The sequence below is a fragment of the Dromaius novaehollandiae genome, chromosome 13, assembly GCF_036370855.1.
Source record: "Dromaius novaehollandiae isolate bDroNov1 chromosome 13, bDroNov1.hap1, whole genome shotgun sequence".
Lineage (NCBI taxonomy): Eukaryota > Metazoa > Chordata > Aves > Casuariiformes > Dromaiidae > Dromaius > Dromaius novaehollandiae.
Genome location: NC_088110.1, coordinates 20,881,165 through 20,893,680, shown reverse-complemented (window position 1 = coordinate 20,893,680; position 12,516 = coordinate 20,881,165). Strand labels below are relative to the sequence as shown.

The 12,516-nt window shown below is 39.3% G+C and overlaps 1 protein-coding gene across 2 annotated transcripts in view; it reads right to left on the bottom strand.

The window, feature by feature from the left end:
* The window catches only part of CDH13 (cadherin 13), a 500,018-nt gene that overhangs the window by 22,163 nt on the left and 465,339 nt on the right, over nucleotides 1-12,516 (bottom strand). For both annotated transcript variants that reach the window (XM_026092592.2, XM_026092593.2), the window contains exon 12: nucleotides 1,133-1,366. In XM_026092592.2, the coding sequence (XP_025948377.1) occupies nucleotides 1,133-1,366 (234 nt within the window). The remainder of the gene's footprint in view (nucleotides 1-1,132; nucleotides 1,367-12,516) is intronic.

The window sequence follows — 12,516 nt, the reverse complement described above, 5'->3', positions numbered from 1 at the left end:
TTCAGGGACTTAGAGCTAATTGCAAACATACTCCAAACCTCATCAAAAGAAAGACTTTCAAGAGTCCCTTTTGTTCAAATGTATTATTTGCTCTGTAAATTAGAAGAATTTGCCTGTGGAAACTAATACACTAATGAAATACTAAGGTGTGTTATCCCCAAAGCAATACTAGAGGAAAAAATAAATTTACCCCCACGGCCCCAAAAGCACCCTTCCTGCAGGGCAGCACAGATGAAGGGGCTCCCCATTGCCCCTTCAGATCCACAGATCTGTTCCACCTGAGCAACAGTGAGGACTAACAGCTTTAGGTATCCAGGAGAGTTTGCTAACTCTTTTAGGGTTAAACAGAGTGGTGGTTTAGAGACTGCAGAACAGCAGAGTACTAGAGAAAATGATTCCTCCCCACTGTCCATGACAGTGGTTTCTGCAGGCAGCCACAGACATCACATCCATCTTTAGTTCTTTCTAAGCAGACTGTGAAGTGAACTGCTAAAAGATTCCATTGTAACAGAGATAAATAGTACATACTAGAAAACAAATAGAAATAATCTATGTTAGAAGCAAACATAGTGTTTTGTCCCACAATTTGCCATACAAATATACTGCAATTGTATAGCATTCTCTTTGATCTTTTTAATCGATAGTGTATGGTCCCTATGCATTTGGGTGTTTTATTTCTGAATAGTCCAAGTATGTGAAATCAGGAAGTTTTTCAAGTACATTGCTAAAGCCCATGCGAAAGTCTCACGCTGTCCTGCAGCAAGGCCTCATGTGCCTCACACATAAAAATTCCATACAATGAAATATGGTAATCTTTGCAAAACTGTACATCATTGTTAGCCCTTGTTTAATGCAGAGCTAAAAGAGACAAGCGCAAGCAATGTACTAAGAAGAGGAAAAAGTTCTGATATCAGCGAAGATGCGGATGGACTGCTAGCCTGTTCCCCCCAGCAGCTGTTCCTAGAATGAACAGCACTGGGCAGTGTAAACCAGCGGCAAAGGGTCCGTCCTGCAAGACCCCCATGCACAGAACTGCTCTTGAATTTGCGTCGTGCACAGCCCCCAGCAGGACTATACCGGGATGCAGAGGAGGGAGGACTGAATGCGTAAGCAAAAAAAATAACAGACTTACTGTTCAGCTTGTTGATTCTCCACAATTTATCTGGGCCAGATTGCTTACTCAGTTCAAACTTGAATGGGTCTGTATTGGGATGAAGATCCTTATCTGATGCTCCTAATACCACTACCCTGAGATCTTTTGCATCATCGCAGACTTTCGCCAGTGTTGGATAAAGGGACGGCATATTGTCATTGACATCCTCCAAGGTGATGTGTAAAGTTCCTGTACCTGTCGCAGGAGGGTTACCTACAGGAAAAACAAACAGGTATTGATTAAGTCATGCTTTTATAAACGCTTAGCTGCTCTTATTTGTACGTGATGACTCACAGTTGAAGATCTTTTTTATAGTTCTTACTTCTGTTGCACTAAAACTATTGCTTAAAAAAAGGGGAAGAGTCACTACTGTAAATCACTGCTATATTTTCAAAATCCAGCCTGCTTGATTTTTTACAGTAAGGACAATTATTCTAAGAAAACCTCTGGGAGAAGAGTATTTTGGAGTCAAAATGAGATTAGGACATGAATAGCTACCTGGAAAATAGCCTGTTCATAAACACCCACTGAGAGAATCGTAATGGCAAACAGCCCCTAGATAGACAGACTGGTATTAAAAGAACCAAGAACAAGACAAATAGCAGAAAAATGACAGCAGAGGGGAAGCAATCTGTACAGCAGGGGCCCATAAACAGCACAGGACCCAATCAGTCCCCAGCAACCCCAGGACCACATTTAGTCGTGTTAGCAGAAGGGGAACCTGTGAACATACAGCTCCTGAAAATGAGATCTTTTATTTATCCAGAGCCACCCAGAGTCAGCAGTGGCATTTCACGCTTGCTCAAATTATTTGCCAGCCTGCCTCAAGCCCTGACCCGGCCGAGCCAGCCTCGGAGGTGAGGATGTTGCTCATGGCTCGTGCTGCCGGCACGTGCCTTTGCTGCACAAACCGGCTGTGGTGCTGGGCACCTTTTAACGTAGCTGCCTGCCCACGGGAACAGGGCTGAGACCTGGACCTCATCTCACAGAGGTCAGAGAGGAGCTCACAAGTGCTAATAACTTCCAGTCACTCCCGACATGTGCCATCATCAAGCCCGTAACCTACTGCTTTCAGCCAAAAGCTCAATGTCTCATGATTGATCCCTTTGCCAGCCTGTTTCGCCGGTCTCCAAGTTCTCTGAACGCACGTTTCTTCCTTCACTGTATACCACCCTTAATGATTTCCCCCCGTGAAAGGCTGCACTTCTGCAGGGGTTGTTTGTTTTGCTCATTTTTCTGTTTTAGTACACAAAATATGCTTGCTGCCCTTCCGCTAGCTATAAACCCTTGAGCAGGTAGAAAGGATTCGAGAGGTCGCACTTAACCTGTAAACCACCAGTGCGATGTGTCATGGTAGTTTTAAGCTGAGCACTGACAGAGGTACGCTTTAGCATAATTACCCTGCATACAGCAACCCCATAAACTAGGGAATTACTGCTGCACTGTGAGTGCAGCCGAAGAGAGGAATAAATACCCTGTGGTCTGGATCTGATAAACTACTAACTGTTGCAACATGCAATTAGTCCTCTTAACGACAAATGTTACTAATGGTGACACTTCATCTGTTTTGTGCACACATAAATGCATAACAAAGGCAGAATTTCCATAGTTCTTTAGCTTTCCCCCCCGCCCTCACTTTGTCATCACAAGGGTTAGGGTTGAGTTATTTTTAATGAAAAAGAAATTATTTCTCACTTTTTATTGCACTAATTGAATTTGCAGAAAGACTCCAATACATTTTTTGTTCTTGATATATTATTAAGTAAAGTCATACGGCAGAATGGATGAAAAGACATTTGAGTATTTGAAATATGATCATAAAAGCCAGCCTTTCATGCACTTAATTAAAGTGCTGTCTTTAATTTTGAATGCATTATTTCCACACTGGACTGATAATGTCTCATGCACTGCCCTTCTTATCTTTCTCCGAAGTCAGTAATATTAAAATCTGCCTTTTGAAATTAAGAAGCCAACAGCATTATGAATATACTGTTATTTTGTCAAATGCAGATATGGCTGCATTTTCTCTACCATGCTAATGTTTCACTATCTTTATGTGGCTTATGGGCCAGTCAACTATTACGCACCAACGGGGAGAAAGGAAATTGCTTCTGTCCATTTCAATGACTTATTCTTTGGTTGTTTTATTCATAAAGATTTTTTTTAAAAAAAAGGTGATTTATGAAGACTTCCAAAAGAAAAATAAGCAAATGTCAAGGTCATAAACTGAAGCTTGTTAACATGCACGTCATAAAAAAAGGAACAAAAAATGAATCAAGGAAAAATGGTCATAACGTATCCATTGGGAATATATGACTTTTATAAATTTGACACTATTATGCCTTTGCAATAAGAACCGTTCAAAAATCCCATGATCTCTAGTCAGATCTGGTTTGGAAATGAAAGTCTTTCCCTGGCATACTTTAATTCTGAAATAAAACTTCTCTCCATTTTTATTGTAAAACTTTGCAGCTGAAAGCAGGATTAATGCATAAACCAAGCCATAAAGGGCTCCGTCCAACAACCCTTGGGAGTGGATTTTCAAAAGAGCTGAAATGAACTGGCCGTTCCTACTGAGGCTGAACACTTTGAACCTTTAGGTGCCTGAATAAGAGCCATTCGGTACAGAGATAATTTCCAGTTCCTGCTGAGACTCCCACAGGTTGCATAACTGTGAATGTAATACAACAGGCATAGGAACGAAATGGCATTACTCATGTGTGTAAAAGCCTCTAAAATAGGGACTGAGGGCCCAGGCTGCTAATTTCATATTTAATAAAAATGACAGCTTGGTATCAAATCCTGATTTTAATAATCTAGTGCAAGACTCAGGAGCTTCATGAGTAGTTTTCAATGAGACCTCAAAGCAAGTAAGATCATCACAGTCAGGTAAGGTTTGCGGGACCAGAACTTTGATCAGCAACACTAAAAAAGTGCAGATGCATCTTAGGTCATGCTAAAGCAGGAAATGTATGATATACTTATTTGAATTGCATCGGGACTGGAAATGTCATATTCTCGCGTTAGATTGCATACAACACTTCTGATAGCAGTCTTCAGTTAGGCAATAGCTGCTGCTTTTGTAAGATGCAACAGTCAAAAAATAGACTAACAAAAGTAGTTTTCTTTCGTGAGTTAGAGACTGTCATAGAATACGATGGCGTCTATTGTCTGGGAAGAAGAAGCTTTAATGCCAGGGACTGTTACCAGAAGATGTAGATGTTAAATTGGATTCTAGTGCTATCGCTATAAATGACCATTTTTCTACTTTTATTTAAAAAAGAATAGTTTCAAAAGAAATATTCTAGAAATATACATTTTGGATGCTTCTCTATACTTGTATTTTAATGAAATACCATGCAAAATCATACTGGAATTATTAGTATAACATCTTAAATTATAAGCCCTCTATAGAAACACCTGGCCAAGAAATTTGAAAACTGGCATTCATTTTTGATACTCTAAGTTCCTGTAGGAACAACAATGGCACTTAGGCATCTAATGGCTCAAATGGGACTGCCAATCACATAGCTTCTTAAAAGATATCAGTTATGCACAGTGATGACCATGGACTAAGGAGACATCTTGCTTAAGTATCAAGACTTACCTAAAATGGCATATCTAACAATCATATGGTTGAACAGCTGATGATGTGTTTAATCCGAGTATAACATTTTTCTATGGACATGAAGAGGCATTTCATGTTCCACTTTTTAGTTTTCCTACAGAAATGCTGTTGTGTACAGATTTCTAATATGGCTGAGTTGTGTGCTGTGGAATTAAAGACTGTATTTAGACTGCTTTGAAACTGAATTAAGACGTTTCTATTTAGTGTAAATTCTAGCATTAACAGTTTTCATTTACTTGAAATGACAGCAAAAACAGAGTTGGGAATCACCACACAGCAGGGATTTTCAAATATGTCTAGCACAATTAGAAGCCAAATACCTCCAAAAGTCAAGGGAAGTCGAGCACGTAATTTTTGGAGGTACCCAGAGGAAACCTCGCAATGTGATCGAGCATTGCCCACATAGCATCATATGTCACTGCACCCCGTGAACACCTGCAGCTCTATTTTGCCTTCCCTGCTATCAGCACCTGCACAGACCGGTACCCACTTCCGCACCACGTGAGCACATCCACACTCACGTCTAAACATCTGACGGCACCTTGGGCAGACCCAGCTATGGAAGCTTTAAAACAGTCAAAGCAGATGCCAATAACTGTGTAGCATCCAATCATCGATACAAAAATTGGTTTTATATCATGCTAACTCAAAAGGTGACTTTCACTGAGCATTTGGAGTTCAGACATTTGTTTGACTTGATGCTAAAGAAGCCTCAGGGAACATAACACTGGCTGCACTGGTGTCCAGGCTGTGCCCACCTCCTATTTTCAAGTCCAGTAGTGTTCTCTTCCATTAATGGAGCTCTATCAAGAACAGCAACACAGGAAGAGATCATTTAGGCACTTCACTGTTGGCAACTCAACAGTTCTCATGTTCAGACACTATATTCCCTTCTAGGAGTACAGCTGGACACGGTGGTGGTGAAAAGCTGCTAGCCACCCATCTAAAATAAGTTGCCAGCACTTACTTTTAGAAGCTGGTCAGAAACATTGTTTTAAACTGGCAGAACATTTTCAAGGTGGAAGAATTGTCTAAATACATCTCAAAGAGAAAACAGCTCATAAAAATGTAATCCTTTTCTTCTAGCTTTCCCTTTCCTATTCTGCAGCAAATCCCCAAATTAGCCTAAAAGATCCCCGGAGCTACTGAAATTCCCTGATGGGCTAATGACCTTGATTACACTTTCAAAGCTTTCAAAAACATATTCAGAATGAATATGAAAATGAACGGCCTTGGATATTTTGGATTATGGTGATTTTGAATTATCCTTGAAAATGGAGATGCATATTCCTTAAAGCTGTAGAAACCTTGTTAAGAACATATCCAAGTAAAATAATTAATTGAACATGCTACTTAAAACTTAAAAACATATTCTTTGGTCAACAGCCCCCAAAATTAAAGAATGAAATGGATACTGCTCACCCTACCTTGAACTTTCTGAGTCCTGAAATTTTTAAATCCCCCTTTGGAATAACTTATATTTTTCTTTCTTCCTTTGAAATTAGACATTTAAAATATTTCCATTAGAAATTTAAAAGGTGTTATGAACTAAAGAAATTGGATACAATGAGAACATTTGTTCAATGCACTCAAATTTCATTTAATTTCTGAAAACCAACAGAGAAAACCTCAAGAAATATTTTCCCTTCTAATTTGACCATGCTTTTGCTTTTCCAAGTCTTGGCCAAGAAAAGGTATGGGAATAAACATAATAATAAGAAGAGCTAATTTTGTACTGATTCAGGATCTAATGAACCCAGAAAAGAAATTTTATATACGTGATTGCGAGCCAAGGTGATTTGCATAATCTTCAAGTTAAAATCGCTTATCCAGGATGTCTCTGGAAATTGTTTGGCTACTAACTTCCGTTCATTCCTACGAGCATGGAAAGGGCACATTACTGGAGGACAACATGTCACAAGAATAGGGCAGTGGTGGTGAACAAGACAAAAGTTTCCATTCCAATTCTGCTAACGCTTTTCTATCTCGCCCTTTGTCAACCGATCTTTTAAAACTAGAATAAGAAAAATGCATAGCAATGTTAGTCATTACTGTTTTCTTAAGTTGATGCGTATTACAGAAAGCAAGGCAAATAGTCAGCTGGCCTAACCTCTGGCGACGTTGTGTCAGTTAATAGGATGTGAGTCAGCATGCAGTATCTCAGAGTCATTTCTCTCATTTTTAATTCATGTTAATGTGTCTATATTTGGTCTAAAATGAAACATGTTGCGCAAGGGAGAAACATGGATTACCAAATGTAAAAAAAAAAAAAAAAAAAAAAAAAAAGTTATTTGCACATGCTATGGGAAACTGGGTTTTGAGTAAACTAGAAGAAAGCCAGTTAACTTGTAAATAATATAATTTGTTTAGTGGCGCAGCTAAGGAACAAAGCATTGATAATCAAAACATTATCAACTAACAAGAAAAATGCCAGACACACAAATCAGGAAGTGTTAAGACTAGAAGGCAATTAATGAGACCACATGTTTTCACTTAGATTTAGGAAGCTGTTCACCTAATGGCATCAAAACCTAAACATATGAAATCTTCTGTATTTAGAACTGTAATGTTTTGTATCTTGGCCATTACAGCAAAGGAATATGTATGTAAATGCCTTTACAGAACAATATCTTATGTGAGGCAATTAAGAAAAAGGGAATTTAATTTGAAGAATTATACTTTTTTTTTTCAACAGCATTGCAGACCCGGAATTCTAGCAAAATTTATCAGATTTCCAAAGAAGCAAAATCAATCATTTCAGAGAATCCATCTGCTACACAGATCTGAGACACAATATTGCTTGATGCCAGAACAGTTTTTAGGAAGAATGGAGCATGCACTGTCCCTTTTCACACGCTCATTATGGATGGTAAAAACACTTCTGCACTCAGTTCTTCTTTTCAAATTATGCTTCCAGGGCCATCAAATTTTGTATATATTATCTACATCCTTCTATGCTATGGTGAAGAAATTACAAGGCCATTTAACTCCTAGAGCAACAGCTTGCCCTCTGCCAGATGTGTGGGGTACCAATTGCCGTAGAGATTTCCTCGCAGGCTGACAGCATGAAAATTCACCTATTCTCAGTTTTGCTAGAATATTTATGGTGTATCAATTAGCAGCAGTTTTTAGTCCACTTGCACATGCATTTATGTAGCCCACAAAGTTTCATTCTACCTTTGGTTTGCTGCTTCTACTGTTTCGCTGGTAACAAAGTCACACAGAAACAAAACGAGAAGGTAGAACAAACTATTTGAGTTATTTTAGTAAGAACAATTTTTCTTCATACACCAGCAGAAGAAAGCCTTTGGAGAATTTGGATTTGCTAATTGCTGGCACAATTACCTCTCCACTGACCCAACACAAATAAAGCTGTATTTCTTAAAACTTCTATAAACCACATTTGAATCACGGTCATATCAAGGTCAATTTGGAACAGCTCTAATGATGTCTACAGAATTTCTTTCATTTTACTCCTACGTAACTAACTGTAACATGTAGGACTGCCACGGCTCTCTGCTTGGATATGGATTTCTCCCAGTTTCTCTATTTTCAGCTTCAGCTTTGCCTGAAGGAGAAGCTGCAGCTTACTAGCTGTAAAATGTGTTCTCCGGCCTGCTTTTGCTTTGTTGTATTTAATATGGCAAGAAAAGAGGAGAAGAAACAATGAAAACTGCAATTCCCAAATGGCTTGGAGGGAGCTCCTCAGCCAGCCCGTGGAACCCATGGTTGGACGAGGTAGCTCGTTCTCGCTTTACGTGCTTGTACTTCAAATACGGACTGTGAGAAACAATATTTTGTGCTTTGTAATGATACTGTTATGAAAATCAAAACTGAAATTTCAGAGTTTCCCCCCTCATGGCTCTTTTTTTTCCCCTCCATATGCTGTTTTTCTAATCAGAAAATGTGAGTAATGTGGCAACAGGTGCAGGCATAACTCCCATTCAGACAGGCATATTGCCATTACATTTTGCATTCGAGTTGAAGTCTATTAATGGTTCCACTAAAGTAAATGGGACGAGTAGAGTGGGAAGATACCAAAATCCAGGTGGGCTGCTCAGCATCTGACATATTTGAAAATCGGTCTCATAAATGCAATATGCTGACATGTTCTATAAAAAAGGTCCCAAATTTCCCATGCCTGGAAATTTCCCATTTTAAAAATATTTATTGCCATCTAGATATCTTTTTTTCATGATTTATAAAATAAATAGTCCTTAAAAGTTGCAATCCTTCAATCATTCACTCAAATAATATATGCAGATCCTATTTTTGAGTAATTACATTTCAAAAGAGCACAGCTCTTTCAGCATATCAAATTGCTACTGACATATGCCATCCGTCTTAAATACTGTTTTCAGCATTCTAATTTCTTTTTCTAATCATCAGTCCGTGATGACAAATTAAAACAATATTTTGTGTGCAATTCATATTTTACTGAAATTTAAAATGGCAAGAAAAGGATGAGCATTCAATTTATTTTCTCTTCTCAATTAATACAGCAATTAAGATAAGGGATATAAAACTGGCTTAATTGGGTTGCCATGGCAACTAATTGCCTGATTTCTTCAAAAATAGCATGTTTTAGGTGGAATCAATCTGTGGTAATTTAATTATGTACATCATGAAGCAAGAAGACAGGTTAGATACATGTAAGGAGAAATTCTAATTGCAAGTTGTTACACATCTCTTTGTTACTCCATTTTTTTCTAGCTGTTGTCTGTTTCTGTTCATTACACATTGCACAGAATGATAATTTTGCTTTTTAATGATGAGGAGAATCGAGACTTGGGCAATGAAAGAGATTTGGAATTGCTTGGGTTTAGTTCAGCTGGCCCCTGGAAACGAGGGAGAAAGTTAAAATTCGAAGCTGCCTCCCTCCTTCCTCATTTCCTTTGAGTGTGCAACAGGGAAACTGAACCAGTGCCGTCCAGCTAGCTAATTTATGGGCCCTGGAAACACGTATGATGTCAGACCCTGGGGACAGTGATGTCACAGCGGAGCAAGCCCAGGACAGGGAAGAGTCGCTTCCCATCAGTCCTGGTGATGGCAACAGCAGGGGCAGAGGCTGGCACCCTTGTGCCGGGTCAGAGTGTCTCAGAGGGAGAGCTTCGCTGCCTGCCTTTGGGGGGTTGGATCCCCCCCAAAATGAAATGCAAAAATGCAGCTGACAACTGCGTCTAACCGAATCCGCAAGCCTGGCTGCTGGGTGCTTCACCCCTTGTCACCAGCAGTAGACATACCTGAGTAGCACAGATGATTTTCCCTGTGTCAGGCAAACAAAGGTGAGCAAAGTTATTTTTCTGAAGACATGGGAAAAATAAATAAATCATACAAGGGGAACATTAAATAAGGTATTGCACCATTCTTCAGTAACTGCCACAACTATTGCACACCTTAAGGTAAATCTGCTTGGATATATTTAATTATTTCCTTCTCCCTCCTGAAGGCAGGGGAGAAACAAGTTCAAGCATTTTTAGATTTTGCAGAGGTTTTTTGGTAGCTAATCCAATTTTGATGTTTCTGTCTTTCCTCCTACTTTTTCTAGACTGTGACTCAAACTCTCAGAATACATGGAAAAAAAGATGATTCCAGCAGAGTTTTTAGCATGACTGACCTTACAAGAAAAAAAACAAACAAAAAAAAAAAACAGATATTCTGTTTCACGGAGGTAATCCCAAATCTTCCAGTTTGTGATAGCACTGCAGGATGGCTACCGAAGACCATTATACCACGGTAATACAGCACATCTCCTGGAAAGACTGTTCCAAGCAGCTTTCTCAAACTGAAATGATTTCTTGCCTGTATTTAATGTGTGTGTTTTACAGGTATATTCCCAATAATTGCATTTTATGCTTGTGGTATTGCATTGTTTTTAATGATTAGAATGCTAAATTCAAGGAATAAAACGATCACCATTATCGGTACTTTCCTTAATTGAACGAAGCCTCTGATGTTTTCCAAGTTTGCATAAACCTGACTTTGGCCCATTACGAGCTCATTCTCAGATTAAACACAGTTTGTGACACTTTAATGTGTTAACTCTGCTTCATGATATTTCCTGCTAGTATTTAATTTCTTCTTTAATAGACCAGAGACTATGTCCACACTAGTCTTTAATAAACAGAGTTTTCAAAGTCTAAAGACACTACCTTGACCTTTACTGAAATCAAAAGTACAAAGCAAATTAGGATATTCATTCCAAAAAGCCCTTTTAAAACTGGAATTTCCCCCAATAAAAGGTCAGACTTTATTATCTACAAAATTAATGCTGTGTCCATCAAGTCTGCTCTTACACATTGTTTCAATTATGTTTGGAAGGTATGGGAGCTGTTTAGAGCAGAAATAACATAATTCATACTTAACCACATTTCTCTGCAGTTAATTTGATAATGCTGAAAGAGTACCATAAAGTTCAAAAAGATTATCATAAACAACTAAATTATTTCCTGCAGTAGAGTGACTCCATTTTCTATGGTCCATTCACAATTACTATCCTACTGCTAAGAATATTTTTGTGATTTACCAAAGAAAGGATAAAGATGCTGTGGCCCATGGATTTATATAAAGAGCTACCAACCATGAAGCTCCTGGTTTTACTTCTGACTGAAACCTTCAATGTTTTACAAATCAGAACACCCTGAAGTGTTCTTTTGAAACATATGAAGTAAGTTTCCAGCCGTCTCCACTCTTTAACCAAAATAGGAAACACATAGTACAGCCAGTTTAAAGAGTAGTAGTATTGGAATACGATGGGACAACAGTATCCACTCTGTAATTATACTAACTGCCTATGCTATGACTATTTATAGAAATTCATAGTGTAGGACTAACTTTGTGTTGGGGTCAGACTTAGGGTCCCTAAAATGCAAGAGCTGAAACATGGCACCAGCTTCCTGACTTAGTTCTCTTTTCTCCCTTGGTCCTAAAAAAAAAAAAATCAGTTTTATTTCATTTTAGAACCTTGTTTGATTATAAATGTGCTGTTAAAAGCTAGCGAACGGCTCACAGCCACCCTTCCAGAGCAAGCGCCCGGGTTGTAATCCTTCAACGCCGTGCACACTGGCGGGACCCCGGTGGCACCGACCCCGGCCGAATGCAGGGGAAGCTGGATCAGGCCTGGGTGATGTGACCACAGGGAAACGGCAACCTCTAAACTTCTCCCTCCAAACCTCCCAAGCGCCAGCACAGCGTTTCAGCAGGGCAGAGCTGCCGCGGGGACCTCTTCACGCCGCTGCGCTGTGCACTGGACATCGCCCCAAAATCTTCCCTATTCCCCCGGTGAGAAAAGCAAAGGCCTGGGCAGCCCAAGCTTTCACGGTGCAGGTGCCAGGGCATCTCAGATTTGACTTCAGGGTGAATCAAGGTAACAGGGCAGTGTCAGTTATGAAGGGAGGAAAAAAGACTGTAATGTGCTATAAATAAAGAGCTTGCATTAGCCAAAAACAAAATCTACATTTAATGAAAAACAAACATACGTTTTGCTCTTGTTTCTTTGCCAGCAGCCATACACAACAGTGAAAGAAATAACTTACACTAAATGCTTTTTGGGGGGGGGGGGGAAGTCTCTGATTTATTATGTTTTTTCTTTTCTCCTCTCTTTGCCCCAAGTCTATTAGCCCAAGTAAACGACTTGCTCCATTGGAAATGCCAGTAAGTTTTCAGCTTACCACTCTATCTCATTTGGCAATTCTTAATCCTGCCAAAGTCAGCCCTATCACATAAAAATCTTAAC